The sequence below is a fragment of the Halictus rubicundus genome, chromosome 1 (assembly GCF_050948215.1).
Source record: "Halictus rubicundus isolate RS-2024b chromosome 1, iyHalRubi1_principal, whole genome shotgun sequence".
Lineage (NCBI taxonomy): Eukaryota > Metazoa > Arthropoda > Insecta > Hymenoptera > Halictidae > Halictus > Halictus rubicundus.
In genome coordinates, this window is record NC_135149.1 from 30,589,999 (window position 1) to 30,614,221 (window position 24,223).

At 41.6% G+C, this 24,223-nt stretch overlaps 2 protein-coding genes across 2 annotated transcripts in view; both read left to right on the forward strand.

Annotated features, from left to right (window-relative positions):
* The window catches only part of LOC143356857 (uncharacterized), a 118,359-nt gene extending 106,158 nt beyond the window's left edge, over window positions 1–12,201 (forward strand). Inside the window, exon 5 of the mRNA XM_076792932.1 lies at window positions 11,811–12,201. Coding sequence (XP_076649047.1) covers window positions 11,811–12,065 — 255 coding nt within the window. The 3' untranslated portion in view covers window positions 12,066–12,201. The remainder of the gene's footprint in view (window positions 1–11,810) is intronic.
* Window positions 12,201–24,223, forward strand: part of LOC143360644 (extracellular serine/threonine protein CG31145) — a 149,186-nt gene continuing 137,163 nt past the window's right edge. The window contains exon 1 of the mRNA XM_076799685.1: window positions 12,201–14,171. Coding sequence (XP_076655800.1) covers window positions 13,216–14,171 — 956 coding nt within the window. The 5' untranslated portion in view covers window positions 12,201–13,215. The remainder of the gene's footprint in view (window positions 14,172–24,223) is intronic.

Consider the following 24,223-nt stretch of genomic DNA (forward strand, 5'->3'; position numbering starts at 1 on the left):
TTATCAACAAACGAATTATTAAATCATAAAGTTAGTTATACCTAGTGTCCGAATATTTATGGGAGTCACTGTATGTCGCCAAGGCCTGGAGGATAAACGTCGCGGAATTACCCCCACTACCGCGGTGTATATTCCGCGAGGCCACGAAGCTCGTGAGGCCTCGGTAAACATAACACGACTCGGGTATGTCTCCTGGACGATACACGACGCTCGCAAGACCCGTGTTGTTGACATATATCGAGAATTCACTGTATTTACCAGTGAACTGTGTTCGACGAGTATACTCGTCATGAAGAAATGGCAATATTTTGTGTCATGACGAGTATACTCGTCAAAACAGCTATAATTCAAACAGCGATTAATTTTTGCGACGCAACTTTGGAACACATTTTTCAAAGAGGTCGCAACAGCTAACTGGTTGAGAAAGAAATTATATTTCTGTTTCGCTCCAGTTCGTTGCGATTCTACAAATTTTTATTTTGCATGAAGATCTGCTGTCCTAACATTATGATTGTATTCTGCATCGAGTGATGCAGAATTTATTTTCTTTTCGATCGCTGTGAATCTTAGCGAAGTGGTAGGATCTTCTTTTTTGAAATCGCAGGATGAGATTTTCAGATTTCGCGATCGCAAGGTCGTATAAATATGCCGTGTTTTCCATTTACGCGTGCGAAACGTGTAGAAGCAGGAAGACATCGTTCCTCCTCGTTCCTCCTCGTTCCTCCGGTGTTTGTTCTCACCTTCGGTTCCTCGGGAGTGCTCTCGTGGACCCGTTGGAACGCAATTCGAAAAAATGTATTCTCCCGTCGCGTCGTGGGATGGAACGGCGAGGGCCGTAAGCTCGAAAACGAATCCGGCGTTGTTTGCCGGGAATAGAATCTCTCGGGCGATTGTTGGACGAGTGTATCTTCGCTCGTCCGCGTTTATTATTCGCCGTGCAGCAGAGCCCGCGCTTGGAAAATAAGAAGTATATATATATCTGGAAGGTATTCGCCCGGTATTATCCTCGTCTCCGAGGGAACAGGACTTCCCCGTTACTGCCGACAACTTCGGAAACTCGGGGGACCATCGAAGTTAGCCAGGAGCTTCTCCCTTGATCTTCCAAGAGCGTCCAAGATCGCGCCTCGATTTTTCCGCGGGGAAAAAAAAAACGATTCAATTATGTCCGCCAAAAAGGCGACGATACTCTCTCTGCCGAAAGTATTTTTCCGTCGTCCCTGCGGTCATCGCGCCACACTCCGTCATTTTACCGAGGAAATCCTCTTTCGAGAAGTAACCCGGGGCTCGTGTCGCCGAACTTTTTGGGGGTTGTAATAGGTTTTGTATCAAGATCTCGGGAAGAGATTCCGTCGGAACAGGGAAGATTGTTTTCTTAGCTGGTCCAAGTTTTATTCGGAAGTTGGACGAGTCAGTCGTGGGTAGGTTAACTTTGTTTATTGCTTCTTTACTGATTTTTGTCGCGCACACATTAGTCGGGAATTAGAGTAGTAGATATGAGTTCAATTTCACAGAGACAAGACTCATTTCTACTCTGTCCTCCACCTCCTTTGCTAGATAAATATTTATGAAATATAAATTCATTTGCCTCGATACGAGCTGCTCGTACGGGACCGTCAATGAACAAGTATCGAGGCAGGAGTCGTTTCCATTTTTCTAGATCATCCAAGCTCTTCTCAGCAATTTTTCTTTTCCAATTTAAAAAATTCGAAGGAGGGAAAAACAAAAATTAATTTTCTGTGATTCATTGCCTCTCTACAAGCACCCCTTTGGGGACATCAATGGACTAGTATCGAGGCAGGAATCGTTTCTATTTTTCCAGATCATTTAAGCTCTTCTAAGCTATTTTTCTTTCCCAATTTAGAAAATTCGAGGCAGGGATGAAACAAAAATTAATTTTCTGTGATCCATTGCCTCTCTACAAGCACCCCTTTGGGGACATCAATGGACTAGTATCGAGGCAGGAGTCGTTTCTATTTTTCTAGATCGTTTAAGCTCTTCTAAGCTATTTTTCTTTTCCAATTTAGAAAATTCGAAGGAGGGAAAAACAAAAATTAATTTTCTGTGATTCATTGCCTCTCTACAAGCACCCCTTTGGGGCCATCACTGAACAAGTATCGAGGCAGGAGTCGTTTCTATTTTTCCAGATCATTTAAGCTCTTCTAAGCTATTTTTCTTTTCCAATTTAGAAAATTCGAGGCAGGTATGAAACAAAAATTAATTTTCTGTGATCCACTACCTCTCTACAAGCACCCTATTGGGACCGTCAATGAACAAGTATCGAGGCAGGAGTCGTTTCCATTTTTCTAGATCATCCAAGCTCTTCTAAGCTATTTTTCTTTTCCAATTTAGAAAATTCGAGGCAGGCATGAAACAAAAATTAATTTTCTGTGATCCACTACCTCTCTACAAGCACCCTATTGGGACCGTCAATGAACAAGTATCGAGGCAGGAGTCGTTTCCATTTTTCTAGATCATCCAAGCTCTTCTAAGCTATTTTTCTTTTCCAATTTAGAAAATTCGAGGCAGGGATGAAACAAAAATTAATTTTCTGTGATCCATTGCCTCTCTACAAGCACCCCTTTGGGGACATCAATGAACAAGTATCGAGGCAGGAGTCGTTTCTATTTTTCTAGATCATCCAAGCTCTTCTAAGTTATTTTTCTTTTCCAATTTAGAAAATTCGAAGGAGGAAAAAAACAAAAATTAATTTTCTGTGATCCATTGCCTCTCTACAAGCACCCCATTGGAGCCATCACTGAACAAGTATCGAAGCATTCTACATTTTCATACCCCTTGATTTACGAAGTTCCTTCAGACTAATATTTTCCTGCCACTTAATAAATGAGCATCCAACTCAGAGTTAAAATAAAAACTCCCCTCCCCCTTGTCATTCATCACCCTAATGCGCATCAATAAAAAAGAGTATAAAGTTAAAATTTATGTTCCCAGACACACCCAATACATTCTCCCATAGGGAACAGCTACCTCCATCGCGCTAAGTGTTCGATCAAAATTACAGCAAATATCTCCATCGTGCCAAGTATTAAAATAATCTGAAAAGTCAATTTCCTGTGGGGCGCATTAAAAATGCGATTTTATGCAAATCTGCCGGAAGGGTTGTGGGTAACCTGGTCATTATAAAAGAGGGTCGTGACCCCAGAGCTCCGGGAGAGCGAAAACGGGGCGATCCGGATAAATTACGTAGCGCCATAATCAATTTACAACAACGCTCGATTTTTCCAGGCAAATCTTCTCCGGAAGATTTCTTATCTAAATAGATTATGTGAATCCGATCAGACCGCGGTCTGCCAAGTTTCTCGATCGTTCCTCCCGTCAATCGATAAAAGCAGCCGAGGATCAGAAAAGTTCTAGAGAGAGAGAGAGAGAGAGAGAGAGAGAGAGGGGGGGGAGAGAGAGAGAGAGAGAGAGAGAGTCTCCAGAAACTATTCCGCAAACGCAGACTGTTCGAGTTTCTAATCCAACGGCTTCTAATTATGCCGCGGCGGCGGCACGACGCGTTCTCTCCGCGGCGACCGTGTATTCACCTTAATAATCGAAATTTCTAATTAGAAGGGAGCACGCGGGTCGAGCTCTTAGCGTTATCGCAGGGAATCGGCGCGCCGGCTTACAATTAGCCCCGGCGTATTTATATTCGCGGAGCTGAGCACGTGCGGCCGCGACGCGACGGTTCGTTTTCCGCACGCGTTCACTTCCGGTCGATGAGAACTGCTCTTCTTCTTCTTCTCGAACGGTTTCTTTGTTACGGATCCCCGGATTAAATTGCGTCCATGGGTTTTTCGGTGGAACGTGCGAACGCAGAGCAAAACGTACACGGACGTGTCCCAGGGGAAGAAATTTAGACAAATCGAATGCGTTCTTGAAAAATTGTTCTTCTAACACGTTCACTGCCATGTCACCTATATGTGGGTGACGGAGTTATTCGTCCAGGTTTTAAAATTAATTTTTACGTTAATATATTCGTTCTAAGTAAAAAGGTTATAGCCGGGTTTGGGGGTCGAATCTGCCCTGGAAGGGATTTTATTCTAATTTGCGCCATTCGATAGCCTACCAAAAAAGATACCCTTCAGCCAAGTTTTAGCCCGATAGCTCATCTGTAAGGGTAGTTATAGAGGAAAATCGAAAATCCAGTTTTTGGACCATTTTCCCCATTTAATGACAATTTAAAATTCTGGAAAAAATCTGACATATCTCGGATACCAAACCACATGCTTTGAATCGTTTTCACATTTTTCCGTTGCAAACTCCGGTTGTAAAAATCGAAAAACACGAAAAACATCGAAAAAATGCAGATTTCATATGGAAATCGAAGAGACACTAGAACGGAATTAATTTAGCAATGAGATATTGTCCTAAGTACTATACTCATTTTTTTTTTAATTCCTGCGTTTGGTGCGTCATAGTGGGAAAAAATAAAAACCACTTTTTTCGGCGTTTTTTCCGTGAAAAACTAAGTTATAATTATCGTAAAAATATATTATGTAATATTAAACAATCCTACGTTCTGAGAAACACGAATTAGAATAAAATACCTTCCAGCGCAGATTTGACCCCCAAACCCGGCTATAGCCTTTCATTAGGAACTGTACAATGCAAGAAAGTTGGAGGACTAATATTATACATTTAATTTTTTCAATTTTTATTTCACTAAATAACTTACTTCGATTTTATGGAATTTTTCAGGTTTCTAGACCTCTTCTTATTTTCTTGAATGATTATTTTCTTTTCATCGGACATATCTTAACACATATTAATTTCTGGCTGCGTAGACCCCTTGCTTCTTGTTTTCTTAAATAATTATTTTAAACGGACATATAACACATTTAAAAATTGCGTGGAACAGTAGTATCGATAGTTTAGAAAATCCTTGCCCGTTTAAGGGGGCCGACAGGCATTCGGCCTTGACTGTCACGCTATGTTACGCTGTGCCTTTTTTTCTAGACATTTTACGTCTTAAATAAGTAAATAAACAATTAAAAATGCATACCACCGTGTTTGTACGTGTCTTTGCCACGTCTGTCCAGAGCCTTTTTTTCGATACGAACACTAAATCTCTCGAAATGAAGAGAATCTCTCTGCAATATACGTATATGAACTTGCAACGGTCAAAACTTGACAAATTGGCGCTTCAATATTGCAATGAGCAGTTTAAAAGCGGTCACTTGTGTTTCCTAAAAGTCCAATCTACGTCTGTATGGAGCCCAAATTGTGAATTTCTACTTCATCGTGGCGTAATTTGTAATATTCGACAGAAAAACTCGCTTTCTGAAGCAAGTATGACGTCACAAGATGGCTGTCGCAGAGAGAATATACTCTGCAATATACGTATATGAACTCGCAACGGTCAAAATCTTGACAAATTGACGCTTCAATATTGCAATGAGCAGTTTAAAAGCGGTCACTTGTGTTTCCTAAAAGTCCAGTCTACGTCTGTGTGGAGCCCAAATTGCGAATTTCTACCTCATCGTGGCGTAATTTGTAATATTCGACAGAAAAACTCGCTTTCTGAAGCAAGTATGACGTCACAAGATGGCTGTCGCAGAGAGAATATACTCTGCAATATACGTATATGAACTCGCAACGGTCAAAATCTTGACAAATTGACGCTTCAATATTGCAATGAGCAGTTTAAAAGCGGTCACTTGTGTTTCCTAAAAGTCCAGTCTACGTCTGTGTGGAGCCCAAATTGCGAATTTCTACCTCATCGTGGCGTAATTTGTAATATTCGACAGAAAAACTCGCTTTCTGAAGCAAGTATGACGTCACAAGATGGCTGTCGCAGAGAGAATATACTCTGCAATATACGTATATGAACTCGCAACGGTCAAAATCTTGACAAATTGACGCTTCAATATTGCAATGAGCAGTTTAAAAGCGGTCACTTGTGTTTCCTAAAAGTCCAATCTACGTCTGTATGGAGCCCAAATTGCGAATTTCTACTTCATCGTGGCGTAATTTGTAATATTCGACAGAAAAGCTCGCTTTCTGAAGCAAGTATGACGTCACAAGATGGCTGCCGCAGGGAGACGTAGCAAACACATGTGCAAACACGGTGGTATGCATTTTTAATTGATTACTTACTTATGTAAGACGTGAAATGTCTAGAAAACAAGGCACAGCCTAACATACATAGCGTGACAGTCAAGGCCAGATGCCTGCCGGCCCCCTTAAGTGGCGGAAATCGGAAAATGCGTCCGAAGCCTCGAGTAGTATAAAAATCGATAATTCTGGACGGGGCCGGGTAGATTAAGAAAATAGTCTGCAGCCACTTTGTACTACTTTGTAGGCGGATGAAATCGTGTCTCGTTCGCGGACGCCTCGCCATCCATTCCTGATAAAAACAATAACTTCGTCAGCAACGCGGAGAGTGAAGCGAAAGAGAGAGGGAGAGAGAACGAGGAAAATCTCGAGTTGAGAGTTCGATCACGTGTAAGTAGAGACAACGGGGTCGCGTGGCCTCGCGTTACACCCCCGCCTTATAGCTTTATGGCGGCACCTCCTTCACCGGGAAGAGAAATGTCAATGGTTGTAGCTATCTTTATTATCGGCGAAGGACGCGCGGAATTTCAATGGCGGTTCGATTCGTCGGTGGTATCGGAACGGAGAGGACCTCCGGAGAGAGAAACTTACAACAACTGGAAACGCTTTCGTTTGGACGGCGCGGGAAACGATCCGCTTCGTCGAAGCGGAGCGGAACAGAAGAGGAGAGAGAGCACTGTATGTCCTGGTGGTTGTTCCGATCAAAGATTCTGCCAGAACGACAACGATTTCCAATCATTCCACGGATGCTACGAGGCACGCCGAGCGGACCCGTCAATCGTCGCGTAACCGTTTCGTACGCGAGGCACTAACCGAGGCAATTCCACGCGAAACTGCCACCTCGGTTAGCCTAAACGATTACATCGAGAAGTTACAAGACTTGCTTCCTCGTTCCACGAGCCTGTCCGCGCTCGATCCGCTGTGTACAGTGAATTCCCGTTATAAGTCAGTCGCCGCGGTTCTGGCGAGAGACACTTAGACGAAATCTGAGGTTCTCGCCGAACGTTGCCTTTGAAATACAGTGAATTCCCGATATAAGTCACTGCGAGCCTCGCGTTTAAAGGCCACTGGGACTACCCACACCACCACGGATAGTGACTTTTACATTTCCAGCGTGCACTGTGTATTTCAAATGCAAGGCTCGGCGAGAACCACAGATTTCGTCTAAGTGTCACTGCGAGCCTCGCGTTTAAAGGCCACTGGGACTACCCACACCACCACGGATAGTGACTTTTACATTTCCAGCGTGCACTGTGTATTTCAAATGCAACGCTCGGCGAGAACCACAGATTTCGTCTAAGAGTCACTGCGAGCCTCGCGTTTAAAGGCCACTGGGACTACCCACACCACCACGGATAGTGACTTTTACATTTCCAGCGTGCACTGTGTATTTCAAATGCAACGCTCGGCGAGAACCACAGATTTCGTCTAAGTGTCACTGCGAGCCTCGCGTTTAAAGGCCACTGGGACTACCCACACCACCACGGATAGTGACTTTTACATTTCCAGCGTGCACTGTGTATTTCAAATGCAACGCTCGGCGAGAACCACAGATTTCGTCTAAGAGTCACTGCGAGCCTCGCGTTTAAAGGCCACTGGGACTACCCACACCACCACGGATAGTGACTTTTACATTTCCAGCGTGCACTGTGTATTTCAAATGCAACGCTCGGCGAGAACCACAGATTTCGTCTAAGTGTCACTGCGAGCCTCGCGTTTAAAGGCCACTGGGACTACCCACACCACCACGGATAGTGACTTTTACATTTCCAGCGTGCACTGTGTATTTCAAATGCAACGCTCGGCGAGAACCACAGATTTCGTCCAAGTGTCACTCGCCGGACGCGCAAGTGACTTATTTCGGGAATTCACTTTACACGCTGCACGCTGGAAACGCGAATGTCACTATCCGTCTCTGTGTCATACATAGACAGCGGATTTTATGCAATCATGACAAAAATGAGTAGGTGCAATTTAAAATAGTGACCGCATTAGTAGAATTTAAGAACACTGTTGTATTATTTTCAGCCTACTAAACATATTCAGAAAGAAAATAATTTTCTATTTCGGAGTTTGTCTCCGCGGCAAATTCAATGGGATTGTGTTGGTCGAGGAATTTGTTTAAGTTCCTGGGAGAATTTCTTTTATTCTTTAATGATCTGAATAAATTGAAAATAATATACAGGGTGTCCCACATAAATGGGAACACCTGAATATCTTTCGTATTTACAGTCGTATCAGAAAACTTCAGAGGACAAAGTGACACTATTGCAGGGGGGCCATTTTAATGGTGAAGAAAAAAATCTTTTATGTCGTGTTTTTTAATGAAATTTCATGGTCACGGTCAAGGTTAAAGGTTTTTTTTAAATGGAATAGTATATTTTTTTACGATAGCATGATAGACAATACAAAACTGAATTTAGTGGATACCACCTTATTGACCTTGAAATGACCTTGAGCAAGAATAATCATGTTGCAGCGGATGAAATGTGGAGGTTTAAAACTTCCGTGTTTCAGCAAAGATTGCGCGTTGTTTGCGTCGGGTTGACCTTTACATATCGTAATAAATGTTCGAAATGTTGACCATCCTCATTTATGCAATCTCCTTAGACTGTTTTAATTTCTTCACTGTTTCAAATTACACCCACCCGTGTTTGCTACGAATGCGTAAACTTCGAATACCTTTTCCTGAAATAAACTTTACATTCACTACGAGACCGACGAGTCTAATTAAAAGTTAGTAGAAAGAAAGCAAGTTTCAGGTTCAAGAAGACGGTAGAATCAATTGGTTGCTTCGCGCGTCAATTTCCAGTCGCCAAAACGAAAGAAATCCTATCACGTTGAAACAACTCCGAGCGCAAAGGGTTACACATTTAGGCGACTCCATTAGCATCGTGTCGGCCGTGCGCTCGCTATCACAGTGTCAGCCTGTCATCCTCTGTAAGGCATCAGGAAGACGTTATCGTATCCTGCTAACCGAATCTGGCCGGGTGGCATTAAAGCCAGTGGCTGTTCGCCGCGGATATTGAATTATGCGGTCTGTCTGGACGGGCGGAGGATGTTTGCCGATATAAAAGAGCCTGGGAATAGTATAGCAGCCTTTACGATCTCTCCTGGGCTATCCTCTCTAGCGTCGAGAGGGGCGGCCGGGCATCCTCTCTTTATGACACGACTTTTGCGATAACTGTAATGGCCACTCCCGCAACACGAAGCACGCCATTACCGTCACTCTATTTCACAGTTGGTATCGCGGCTCTTTCAGAGCCTTGGGGAGAGAGAGCGAGAGAGAGAGAGAGAGAGAGGGGGGGACCACCCTCGCACACTTATACCTTGAAGCCATCCCCTTAAAGGCTCCACCTTGACCCAGTCCATCCACGGCGGGCCGGGCCGGGCCGGGCCGACTCGTGTGCACCTGCAACGAAACTCGATAAAACGCCTGCAACACGGCTATTATTATACCATCGAGCGTTGAATTATTTCTGGAGAGGAGCCGGCTTCTTGGTCGTTCCTCGTCGTTTTCTTCCGCGTGGCCACCTCGTTACGATGCTCCTTTCAGAAGATCTGTTCGACGGGGTCGTTGCTCGTCGACCGTGTTATCTTTACCGAGAAACACGCTATCGCGCTCCAGTGTCACTAAAATCCACTTGAATCGCTGGACGAGCGCTACTCTGGCCGATTGTACGCGACGTTTTTCTGACGAACGTGGCAATGACCTTGTTTCCGATGACCGCGATTTGCTATCGCGTCTCCGAGTTGATTCGGCTGATTTTTATACGATTCACCTTCGGCTGGATGCATATTTACCTTCGGGGAGATGAGATTGTTCTTTATCTGATTTTTTAAGAGACTCGTATGATTTGGGAAACTTGAAACAAAGCAGTCTGTATTTCTTGGAATAATTAGTTCAGCTGTAGATATAGCTATGTATGTCGCTAGAAGCTTGCGACACCGGATGATGAATCAACGGATGTTTTGATTAATGTAATTGATAGCAAATATACGTGTTTTGCGAGATGTGTCTAGTGCATTTCAATTTTTCGTTAATCCTTGTTACTGGTTGCCTACGTCTTTTTGAAACTTGGTTAATAGTTTTGTTAATAAGTAGAAAAATTGTAGTTTTTTATGTTTTTGAATGTTAATAAACTAATTTACTTTGCAGTTATAAAAATATGTGTTGAAACTATAAAGTGCAACGTTTTGGTCATTGACATGAGGGTGAGAAAATAGGACGGGCGCATTGATCTTTTAATTAAAAAAAAAAGCTGAACGTGGTCGGCAGGTTGAAATAAATTTCACATACTTTTCTTAGTTGCTATTTTCTGCCGTGCACTTGCGTGTTTGTGCATACATTTAGGAGATGGAAATAGCCCTCATAGTATAATACAAACTATATTTTCTCCACTATACTACGCTTTGTCTGTGCATACATTTAGACGAACAAAAATAGCCTCTAGAGTAGGTGTTGCACACCATATTTCCTTCTGCATCTTGCAAACCATAAATTCTATAAAAATAAACATTATATGTATCGCCATTCGATCTTGAATCTTTTTATATGGACGACTCATTAAAAAATTCTCTAATTCTCTTAGTTTATGCACTAAGATTTACATTCAGTCATCAGAGGCCAGGATAATCGAAATTCTACTGTACTAATCTCTTTTTTAAACCGTGACTGTTCTGCTCTTAAACAATTCTACGCAAACTGTTTCCTTATAAATTCTATCCAAACGTTCCACACCCCAGGCGTCAGAATAGCATACAAAGTACAGTGATTTCTCTATATATGTCGCCAAGGCCTTCATGATAAATGTCGCGGAATTATCCCCACTACCGCGGGATACTACTCCTGCACGATACATGACGCTGGCAAGACCCGTGTGGTTGACATATTAGGGGAACCTATAAGTAATCAATTATTTTAAAATCTGAAACAAACTTTGTAGTAAATTCGAGTTTTTATTTCTAAGTTTATTATATAATCTCCATCATTTTCAAGGACAGTTTGCCATCTTTCCTGCAAATTTTCAATCCCCCTCTTATAGAAATCCAGGGTCCCCATCGATTTCTTAAGAGAAAATTATATTAGGGGGACCAATTAGTAATCAATTATTTTGAAATCTGAAACAAACTCTGTAGTAAATTCAGGTTTTTATTTCTAAATTTATCATATAATCTCCATCATGTTCAAGGACAGTTTGCCATCTTTCCTGCAAATTTTCAATCCCCCTCTTATAGAAATCCAGGGTCCCCATCGATTTCTTAAGAGAAAATTTATATTAGGGGGACCAATTAGTAATCAATTATTTTGAAATCTGAAACAAACTCTGTAGTAAATTCAGGTTTTTATTTCTAAATTTATCATATAATCTCCATCATGTTCAAGGACAGTTTGCCATCTTTCCTGCAAATTTTCAATCCCCCTCTTATAGAAATCCAGGGTCCCCATCGATTTCTTAAGAGAAAATTTATATTAGGGGGACCAATTAGTAATCAATTATTTTGAAATCTGAAACAAACTTTGTAGTAAATTCGAGTTTTTATTTCCAATTTATCATATAATCTCCATCATCATCAAGGACAGTTTTCCATATTGTTTGTGTCACAATATGTCCCCCTCTATACCGTGTTTTTCATATTATTAGAAATAACGGCAATATTCAAACTGGACATAGTTATTGCCCCACCCTGTATAAGAAAAAAAAAAAAGAATAAAAATCTCAGACTCAGCATTCCTCGTTCGTATGTTCCAGGTGGTGCATCAGAGTCAAAAGGCTGACAGTGTCCCCAGCACCGCCAACAGCCCAACAGTTAGTGTCCCAGGTGTGCAGACTTTGGTCAAAACGATCTCACCCGCGATCCCATTGACGATTTCAACGATCCACGATCAACGCACCGCGAGTTCCGGTCGTTTCCAGCTCGGGAGGAACTCTGGACGAGAGGAGATGCCCTGTAAATGGTTCGGGGGCCGAGACAGCACGTTCAAGCCGCCAGACATTCAAAGATAGCGAGTGGAGGTCCTCCGAGCAGCCAATCGACGGCGGCACACCTTCCCGAGATTTGGTCCCCTCGCTCAAAGATGAGGACTCGCGGTTCCGATCCCGCCGAAACGAAGGGAAGATCAAGCAGAGCCTGAGCGACCGAGTATCGTCCTCCGGTAAATCCTCCAGCCGTTTCGACCGGCCTAGATTCAAGTTCTCGTTCAGCGAGAAGTTCAGAGAACCCCGCGTCAACCTTGAAGAACCCCAGACCGCTCCCGCAGACTGCACAAGTGCCAAAGAGGAGGAGCCTCGCGGCAAGCTCCACAAAAGCGACTCGTTCCTGAAGAAACTGGTCCGCAGCTCGAAGGACAACATCGCGGAAGGTTGCGAGAGACTGGTCAGGAACATCCAGAAGAGTCCCTCGGTCTTGCGAAGAAAGTTCCTCTCGAACGAGGAAGCTTCCACTCCGATCAGCAACCACGAAGAGCGACCGGTGGCTCCGGTGAGAAGACAGAGGTCCACTCGCAGGCCGTTGAAACTCGAAGAACCGTCTTGTTCCTCAGGGTCTCGAGCAGTCGATGTTCCCGTCTGTCCTCTCCAGGATACTGTCTCCGCGACAAACGAGGATCGCAGTACCCAGGGGCTCGACCGCGAGACTACTGTAAACGAGTCTGTTAGGCTAGTCCCCGGGGAGAGGAGCGGCCGTACACCAGACAACGACGCCACCTCCTCGAAGAGCGTTTCCGTAGAGGACGTGGAGGATTTGATTAGGTCCGAGAACAACTTGCGGCTGTTGGAGCAGCGGGTGCTGATTCGACGACGGATCGAGAAGTCCGCCAAGCTGTTCGAAGCTTTACAGTCGGATCAGAGACGGTCCTGGAGCGAGGAGAGTTTGGCCAGGGCCGGGAAGATCGGCTTCAAGGTCGCCGGTCACCCTTTGGACGCTGTCAACTGCTCCCCGATCGCTCACAGACGATTAGTCCTTCGCGCGGATAAGACAAGAGCTGGCCCGGGCGAGAGATTAAGGGAGAGGAAGGTGGAAAGAAGCAGCTGGAAGGCGTGCAAAGCGAAACGATCGCCACCGCCGGACGATTGGCAGGTTCATAGGTCGACGGAGCTTCGGCTCTCCGGCGATAAGGGGTCAGACGATAAGCCCGAGCCGGCTCGGAAGTCGTGGATGACCAGTGAGGAGCTGCACGCTCGTCAGTCGGCCACGTCGACCGCGGTAAAATGCAAACTTGCGAATTTCACGGACCGCCAACAGCTCCCGGCTGGCCACGAGGAGGGGACCGGCCGATGCCAGACTGCTGGGAGCATAAGTAAACACGAGCTAGTCGCGAGACAGCCTGGGAACTCCTCCGGAGAGGCTCGCAGCAAGCTGGACACCGTTCCCGACCTCTCGACGTCTATCATCGACATAGCTCGTATCGAGAATGAACGGGCCGACGAGCAGGTAGCGAACAACTCCACCGTGGTCCAGGTGTCCGTGGATTCATGGAGAACTACTCTGCAACCTGCTGCCGCTGATACGAACTCTGATAAACCGTCAGACACCCCGCCCGCTGTTGATCAGAGCGCAAACAGGTCGAACAGCAAACCTCAGGCTAGACCAGTCCGGAAGAAGAGGCTGAAGGTTCTTGGGAAAAGTCAGGACACCAACGGAACCAAGATGAAGCTTACCAGGATGATCAGGATCAGGGACAAGCTGATGCTGTGCCTCAGCGCCTTCGCCATCCTGTTCACCATCCTCCTGGTCATGGACCTGCAGATGGATCTAGGTTACAGCGGACATCATCTTGTCCCCAGTCACGGGAGAGTCCGGTACGGTGATGATCCCAACGCGGACACGATTTATAATAACTTCAGGAGGAAGTTCCTGCAGAGGGTGAACGCTAGCAAGGAGCAAACCAGCGGGGATGTGTCCGGGACTACGCAGAACAGTGTCAAAGAGGATGCCAGTGAGAGGAGAGATTCTAGGACCGAGAAGACTGTCGCGCACGACGGTTTTCCGGATTTAGTGGACATAGTGGTGAAGGGTTACGGTGTTAGCGTGTACGAAGGGGTGGCCAGGATCAGCGGAGAGGATCACTCGTACAACCCGACCTTGGGGGACCTGAAGAAGATCAGTCCGAAGTGAGTTTTTGATTTGTTTCTATGTTTTGATCTTTTGTATGGAGTTGCGTCGAATCGAGTATTAGTTTTAGAAGGCAGCGGATTTATGACAAAAATTTGTAACGGTGAGAACATTAGATGATTTTGGAAATTTTTTACATTATTTGAACACTATTAAACCTGAAGAAGTTCAGTCCGAAGTGAGTTTTTGATTTGTTTCTATGTTTTGATCTTTTGTATGGAGTTGCGTCGAATCGAGTATTAGTAGGCAGCGGATTTATGACAAAAATTTGTAACGGTGAGAACAGTAGATGATTTTGAAAATTTTTTTATATTATTTAAACACTATTAAACCTGAAGAAGATCAGTCCGAAGTGAGTTTTTGATTTGTTTCTATGTTCGGTTTGATCTTTTGTATGGAGTTGCGTCGAATCGAGTATTAGTAGGCAGCGGATTTATGACAAAAATTTGTAACGGTGAGAACATTAGATGATTTTGGAAATTTTTTTATATTATTTGAACACTATTAAACCTGACGAAGATCAGTCCGAAGTGAGTTTTTGATTTGTTTCTATGTTTTGATCTTTTGTATGGAGTTGCGTCGAATCGAGTATTAGTAGGCAGCGGATTTATGACAAAAATTTGTAACGGTGAGAACATTAGATGATTTTGGAAATTTTTTTATATTATTTGAACACTATTAAACCTGTCGAAGATCAGTCCGAAGTGAGTTTTTGATTTGTTTCCATGTTTTGATCTTTTGTATGGAGTTGCGTCGAATCGAGTATTAGTTTTAGTAGGCAGCGGATTTATGACAAAAATATGTAACGGTGAGAACATTAGATGATTTTGGAAATTTTTTTATATTATTTGAACACTATTAAACCTGTCGAAGATCAGTCCGAATTGAGTTTTTGATTTGTTTCTATGTTTTGATCTTTTGTATAGAGTTGCGTCGAATCGAGTTTTAGTAGGCAGCGGATTTACGACAAAAATTTGTAGCGGTGAGAACATTAGATGATTTTGGAAATTTTTTTATATTATTCGAACACTATGAAACCTGTCGAAGATCAGTCCGAAGTGAGTTTTTGATTTGTTTCTATGTTTTGATCTTTTGTATGGAGTTGCGTCGAATCGAGTTTTAGTAGGCAGCGGATTTATGACAAAAATTTGTAACGGTGAGAACAGTAGATGGTTTTGAAACTTTTTTATATTGTTTGAACACTATTAAACTATTAGTTTGTTGCAGTCCATGTTGAGAATGTTTGAGATCCGCTGCCATTCCGTTTAACCTCGTTGTTACCGTCACTCATTTCGGACTGGACCCGACAGCATTTTACTCAATCTAAATTTACTTACAAACGCAGAAATTTGCATAAAATCCCGCTACCAAATTATTCCTCGACACTCCTCAAGCTGTCATCGAGCGACCTGGCAATTAACGTGACATAAATTTCAATTTAAAATGTAACTCGATATAAGAGAGAAGTAATTATACACTGATCTCATTTCAGAAATCCTTTTGTCGATAAAACAATATTTTTCCCCGTGTTAACGCCGAACCTAGCAAGCACAAAACATACTGTCACTCACGAAAGTATTTGGACACTTACCATGAAACACTTTATTTATTATAATAAGCATATCATACAATACTTACAGGAATATTATTAACATTGTAAATTGGTATGGCTCTATAGATTCTAGATTATACAGATCAAGTTTCAAGTGAATCGAAATATGTATGCAACAGTTATGAATTATTTCTCGCAAACATAAACTTTGCTGATGCCACAAGAGTATTTGAACACACAGAAGTGACCTCTAAGAATGAATGAAAACAAAGTTTTTCAGGCACCGAATGTAAACGTTCACTGTTGGTAGTTGTTCCACGTGCGTCAGTCATAGTCTAGCACTCATGGTGAAATATTCTATCGAACATATGTCCCAAAACAAATTCCTGAAAATGAGAGAAAATTGATTGTGAATTAATTGTAACGAAGAGAAGACGTATGGTGAAATAAGTAAATTCTTAAATATAAATTTTGTAAGAAATAATTCATAACTATCCTATACATATTCACTTGAAACTTGAGCTGTATAATCTAGAGAGTCGTACCAATTTACAATGTTAATAGTATTTCTGTAAGTATTGTACGATATACTTATTATAATAAATAAAGTATTTCATGATAAGTATTTCTCTCGTAAGTCACTGTATAAAAGTAAAAGATTGAATTTATTTAAACTTTGTACAATTTTAAATAAAAGAAGTCAATTCAGTAATTTCCTACGAAAACGTTTTTACAATTTCAATCATTCTGAAATAGGAAACATTTTGACCTTCATGATAAGTATTTCCCTCGTAAGTCACTGTACAAAAGTAAAAGATTGAATTTACTTAAACTTTGTACAATTTTCATATGTGCTTAAATAAAGAAGTCAATTCAGTAATTTCCTACGAAAACGTTTTTACAATTTCAATAATTCTGAAACAGGAAACATTTTGACCTTGGTAGGTTTCGTGTTAGGCGAGATCGGTAGCCATTACTTTTTCTTCGCAAACGCAAAATGAATAGAGGCTTAAAATTTCTGTAATTTGACAGAACTTTGCCCGCCACGGATGTTTATTATCGTCGAAATTGTAATGAGCTTCCCGGAATAGCGTTCATCGATCATCCATTAGTTTCGCAACCGATAAAATCTCGAACTGCGTAGATAATGGCGGTCGGTACAAAAATTTTCCGCTAGTCCCGACCTCGGTGAAAATATCTGTCCCCGTTCCGTCCGGAGATAAGCCATTTCCATTCAACCGACCAGTTTAAATCTCGCCTGACCGGCCGTCCGAATCGCCTAAACCGATTTCTCCAACTTTTAACAGAATCCACCGGCTCCATGTGTTTTTTTATCCGATAAAGTTCCCTGCAGCCCCAGGTGGAAAGCAATTAAGGGTCAGGTTACGCTGGGACGCGATTTCCGATCGCGCGGGCCGCGCACCAGTCAATTGTTTCAATAAAACGAATTTCGATCGCATTCGATCAAATTTTGTAGTGACAGCACAGCACGGTAGTGCGTTCTACTATTTCATACATTACAGTTAGGCGAGGGTCCGAAATATCGGATCTAGACGAAAATTTCGAGATTCTGGAAAGAGGATTCTGGGAAGGATCGAGGTTGTGGAAAAAGTCGGAGTTTCCGAAAATTCCGAGAATTCACTAACCATTCATATTCGTTTTAATGAGTACATTCATGGTAACTGTGTATTTACATAATTCGTACGCTACTGTACAGGACTGCAGAGTAGTTCGAGAGACGGTAGCCAGGTCCTGGAAATTTTCGGGAAACCGGATTCCTTCGGGAATCTCGAAATTTTCGGGAATCGACCCGACCATCGAATTCCCGATATTTTCGGGTCCTCGCACACCCTAATTACGCGGCAGGTTACGTTACATTTTCCTCGGCAAGTTTATCCCTGTTTCGGGAAAAAGCGAGTCTAGAATTCCAATCGCACCACTCTTTTTTAAAATGTAATCCTTCTATTCTCATTTGCATAAAGTGAATTTTAGAGTTCCAATCGCACCACTCTTTTTTAAGATGTAATCCTTCTATTCTCATTTGCATAAAGTGAATTTTAGAATTACAATCGCACCACTCTCTTCTAAAATGTAATCTTTCTATTCTCATTTGCATAAAGTGAATTTTAGAATTTCAATTGTACCACTCTTTTTTAAAATGTAATCCTTCTATTCTCATTTGCATAAAGTGTATTTTAGAATTCCAATCGCACCACTCTCTTCTAAACTGTAATCCTTCTATTCTCATTTGCATAAAGTGAATTTTAGAATTCCAATCGCACCACTCTCTTCTAAACTGTAATCCTTCTATTCTCATTTGCATAAAGTGAATTTTAGAGTTCCAATCGCACCACTCTCTTCTAAACTGTAATCCTTCTATTCTCATTTGCATAAAGTGTATTTTAGAATTCCAATCGCACCACTCTTTTTTAAAATGTAATCCTTCTATTCTCATTTGCATAAAGTGTATTTTAGATTTCCAATCGCACCACTCTTTTTTAAAATGTAATCCTTCTATTCTCATTTGCATGAAGTGTATTTTAGAATTCCAATCGCACCACTCTCTTCTAAAATGTAATCCTTCTATTCTCATTTGCATAGTGTATTTTAGAATTCCAATTGTACCACTCTCTTCTGAAATGTAATCCTTCTATTCTCATTTGCATAAAGTGAATTTTTCGGTACACTTGGGCCATCCCTAGATAGGTTATCTTTACGCAAAATAAGAATTGTCTTCCACATCTAATAGACACTTGATAGATAATTTGAATCAGTTGAAAGTATCGTGACGTTATCCTTAAATTCTTCTGACGTTTTTCACCATTTATTTCTATTCCCTTTTATCAGAAATTTATAAAATTCTGTGCTCGCGGCACAATCCCATACAAAACTCATCGACTTATCTCATCGGATCAATAAAATGCATCGTTGCGTAAATATTTTCCTGAATAATTGCTTAAAATAGTGATACATGTTCGGAAACCCTGACCTTTGCCAACACCAGAGAAATTTCACTGGAACCGCAGCTCGACGATAAACGAGGAAAGAAATTTTTCGACGGCTTTTATCGCGGTTCGAACACGACCGGGACCATAATCCACGGTCGAGCGACGATTGACATGATCGGGAGAGGGAAGAACGGCGAGGAGAGACAGAACGACGTGGGGAGGGAAAGAGAGAGAGAGAGATCCATTGAAGAAACGTCGTCGCGGTGATCGAGCACGAGGAGGAAACGGTTGGAAAACAGCTGCGACGTCCGCGTAATTCTAATCGATTGTTTACGCGCGAGAATGGCCGATCACGTGGACGTCGTTCCGACCGCGTGTTCCCCTCTCGACAGAAGCTCGATTTGCGGTCAAGCCGGCTCGATTTGCGCCTTCGATTCCCGACTCGCGATTCAGCCGGATCGGGGACGTCATTCTCTCGCGTAACAGCCAGATAAAAGGCCTCGAGAGCCGCCATATCTGGATCACGAACGGGCCGAGTGCCGGGCACGTACGCGATGCAACTTGCCCGGGGAAATAACACGCTCCGCGAGAGTCAGCTGGAACGGTTTTAGCCTTCTCTAACCGATACCCACGACTAAAACCATCCACGTTTCCCGTTTTATAGCGCTGGACAGCTTTTGTTGTTCCATCCGCATTCGAACTCGACGCCACTTTTCGTCCTGCTGTGCGTTCCGCGCTCTTTCACAGGGTTACAGGCGATTGGCGTCCTCAAAAATCTTTCTCTCGCATTGAAATTTTTATCTAGTGGGCTTGGAAGTTTTAGCTTTAGAATGTGTATTCTTGATTTTTGGCGGAACGTTGATTTCTTTGAAAAATTTGTACATTTGATTGGGATCGGGATGGATTTGGATCTCACGAGCACGCGATATGGTCGGTTATAACGTCCAAAGGGCTTGTGTATTCAGATCGAAATTTTTTGGAGGTGAGCTCTAAAGGTCGCTCTTGAAAACGTATATTTTGGTTTTTGAAGAAACGTTGTTTTAATCCCGTGAAAAATTTTGAAACTTGTTCGGGACCCGTAAAACACGCGTTAGATGCAATTTGGTATAGCGTCCAAACGACTTATGGATTCATATTGAAATTTTTTGAAGGTGATCTCTAAAGGTCGCCCTTGAAAATGTATATTTTGGTTTTTGAAGTAACGTTGATTTAGTAAATTTAAATGTAAATGTAAAGGTTACAATCAGGATGGATTTGGATCTGACAAACATGCATTATGGTTGGTTATAACGTCTACAGGACTTACTCATTCTGAATGAAATTTTTTGAAGGTGTGCTCTAAAGTTCGCTCTTGAAAACGTATATATTGGTTTTTTATGAAAAGTTGTTTTAGTTCTGTGAAAAAATGTTTAACTTGCTCGGGCCCCGAAAAACACGCGTTAGATGCGATTGGGTATAGCGTCCAAACGGCTTATGCATTCAGATCGAAATTTTTTGGAGGTGAGCTCTAAAGATTGCTCTTGAAAACGTATATTTTGATTTTTGAAGAAACGTTGTTTTAATCCTGTGAAAAATTTTTAAACTTCTTCGGGACCCGAAAAACACGCGTTAGATGCGATTGAGTGTAGCGTCCAAACGACTTATGCATCCAGATTGAAATTTTTTGGAGGTGAGCTCCAAAGTTCGCTTTTGAAAACGTATATTTTGATTTTTTATGAAACGGTGATTTAGTAAATTTAAATGTAAATGTAAACTTGGTTGGGATCAGGATGGATTTGGATCTGAGAAGCATGCATTATGGTTGGTTATAACGTCTACAGGACTTACTCATTCTGAATGAAATTTTTTGAAGATAAGCTCTAATGTTCGCTCTTGAAAACGTATATTTTGATTTTTGAAGAAACGTTGTTTTAATCCCGTGAAAAATGTTTAAATTTGTTCGGGACCCGAAAAACACGCGTTAGATGCGATTGGGTGTAGCGTCCAAACGACTTATGTATTCAGATTGAAATTTTTTGGAGGTGATCTCTAAAGGTCGCTCTTGAAAACGTATATTTTGATTTTTGAAGAAACGTTGTTTTAGTCCCGTGAAAAATTTTTAAACTTTCTCGGGACCCGAAAAACACGCGTTAGATGCGATTGGGTATAGCGTCCGAACGGCTTATGCATTCAGATCGAAATTTTTTGAAGGTTATCTCTAAAGTTCGCTCTTGAAAACGTATATTTTGATTTTTAAAGAAACGTTGTTTTAATCCCGTGAAAAATGTTTAAACTTGTTCGGGACTCGACAAACATGGGTCGCATGCGGTTCGATATAACGTCCAAACGACTTATGTATTCAGATTGAAATTTTTACGAGATAATCTCTAGAGTTTCTTCTTAAGAACGTATATCTTATTTTTTTATGAAACGTAGTTCGAAGCGATTTTCAAATTTGTAGTCTTGTACTCCGAAAGATTCTTTGATTCTTAATTGGTTGGAACCCCGATTTGCGAGAGCAGCAAAGCGCTAACGCGAGTGACAATTTCGCGTGCACAACAGTTGTTATTCGCCGTCCATCCGGCGGTGTAATTCAAATCGCCGGAGCAATCGGGCTCCGAATGAAAATCGCGTCGAAGAAACACACCGGACCGCCGCCGCCGGCGGAATTAACAATCCGATCTAATTCGATCCGCGGCCCTTCCAGATTATAACGACTGTACGCGGCCTGAATAGTCAATCGACCTCTGGCATTCCGTTCGCGACGATTACACGCAATTCCGTTCGAAGCGCCGGTCGAAATTAGCCGACGAAAAGAATCGGTTCGAGAGGGGTGAGAATCAACGGGCGAAATCACGTTCGCGTCAGCTGCTGATTGGAACAATGCCGTGGAAAAAAGTCGAACAAAAACAGATCAAACGCAGCCACGAGAGCAACGCGATTCGGAATCGAGCTCTTGTTTCTTTCGTCTCGTCGTCGATGGTAATTACGTTTGTCTCCGAACGGATTGTGCAAGAATTTCTGCGCTCGAAATATAACGTAATACGTAATCTTGTGTGCGGATGACACACGTTCGCGAGCAATAAAACCGTTTAAGCGGAATTGATTGCTAGGCGCGGCGATAGTTATGCGAGGAATTCTTCTTTGAGATGTCTCGTTTGCATCTCCACAATTCTTCATTGGTCCAATTCAATTGTTTTTTACAGGAAAACAGATCAATTTAGAGTCACATCGTTTCTCGCAGAAATTACAGAAACCTAGCACCTTTGACTATTTCTGAAATAAGATAATTAAGATCAGAATTACATGAATCGATTTAAGAAAAATTATAAATGTCCTTGGTACCTGCTTAGATACACTAAATTCTAAAAATTGCAAGAGAATTGAATTTCTTGAATTTCTGTAATCATTAGACTGCGGATCTTTGTGCTAAAAAATATTTACATCGATTGCAAGCCACAGGAGCGAAATCAAAATTTCTTTCTTCCTTCAATTATTTTATTAAGCTAAAAACAATACGCTGGTGCCCTTAAATCTGTTTAATTTGTCCACTGCTTTAAATTGTGCTTACCCATTTTTGTCATAAATGCATATAATAAGTTTATCCTTTCGTTCTTTAATTTATCTCGAGGAAATAATGACCAAACTGAGTTTCACTGTAAACACAGGATTAAAGTTTTACTCGCTATATACAATAATTATTTACATTATTTACATTGGTTACACTCTTACCTGTAAACACAAGAAACGACATTGAAAGCTATTATTCCACAAAGATTTATGTAAGAGAGTGACACTTTATTCAGACAATCCTAATCAATTAGATTTTGTAATGCGCGTCGCTTTTCTCTCTTTTGTCTCTACTCTTATCAGCTGTCAGTCCGCCATCTTGTTCTACAGACATGCGCAATACGTATCTAATTCAAAATGAATTTTAAAAGGAATACGATAAATTTACATAACTTCTATCGTATTTCTTTTACGTGCATAAAATCTAGTGATCATACTGTGAGCTACGAGCTGGATTTTTTTTTTTAGTGAATCATGTACAGTCACGAGAAAAAGTGTAAACACACGTCGCTAGTTTTACATAAAACGTGATAATACAACCTATTTTTCTATGGAATTATAAAGATTAGGTACTAATAATTACAAAGTGAATAGGATAAACAAGACACAACATTTTCGTTAATATTAATAATATACGGAATGTTTATCGAAAATAGGGATCAAAGACAATTTTTACAGTTTTGCACTTTAATCGTGCTCGTCGAAATACAGCTTTAAATTAATATTTTGTCCATTTTACTTTTTTGTACTGCTTCTAGCCTGCGTGGCATACTATCTATTAAATGTTTAATCATTTCCAATGTTGTACCATTTTTGTTCTGTCCTTTTCCACAATTCATGAACACCTGAAGGTGGATTGCCATATTTTGCTAGCCTTCTTTTCACAATTGACCACAAATTTTCGATTCGGTTCATATCTGGACTTTCTGCTGGCCACTTCATCAAAACTTTTGATTTCCTAGCCAGGTTTTTACTATCTTTGCAGTATGCTTAGGGTCCCCGTCTCGTTGAAATACTACTTCGTCTTCAGCAAATTCGATAGAATTAACGACCGAAGGCAAATTATTTTGCAAAATATTTAAATAATGCTCTTTGCGCATGATACCTTTTATCCGAACTAAGGGACCAACACCCTTATAAGTAAAACACCCCAACACATAATTGAGCCACCCCCGAACTTCATAGTTTGTTTTATGCTACTTGCTTGATTACTGTTTTCGGATGAAGTCCAGTACCAAAACCTTCCATCAAATTCAAATCTATTAAGTTTTGTTTCGTCGGGCCATATAACTCTTTTCCAATCTTCTGTTGTCCACTCTTTGCATGTGTGAGCAAATTTTTTTCGTAGATTAATATTTTTGTCCGAAACAGCTGGTTTGCGTTTCTTTTCTTTCGCTTTGAACCCGATTCTCTTCAAGGAGCGGCGATTGGTCCACTCACTTGCATTTACTCTAACGTCTTGTGCCGCGATTTTTGGAGTTTCATGACTTTCGAGACGATGCGCAATTTCACGCGCAGCTCTGTCAGAAAGAACGGTCTACCGTTTCTTGAAGAAGTTGACACACTACCTTTCTTTATTCTTGCAACCATCGCACGACTTACACCAGATTTTACTGCAATTTACCGTAGCGAGAAACTTTTATCGCACAACGAAATGATACTGTTTCTTCGACCTGCACCGAGTGGTTTCATCTTGACTTAGGCGTGTCAACTAACTTTCAAATAGGAGAAAAACTGTGTAAACACCAGTCTAAACATGTCTTATTACAGTTGGCTATCAGTGTTTGTCGACAATTTCATTTCTCTAGCATTTGTGTACTATCTTAACCTGATGTTACGTGCGAAACTGTAAACATTGCTTCAAATCCTTACTTCTGTAAAATATTACATACGTTCTTAACACTTTATCTACAGGAAGCCTATTAATCGGCTTTTCAATAATTGTGCTGTACCAAGTGGGAGCTTACAAATCTTCTTTTACATAATAATTCCAAAACAAAAT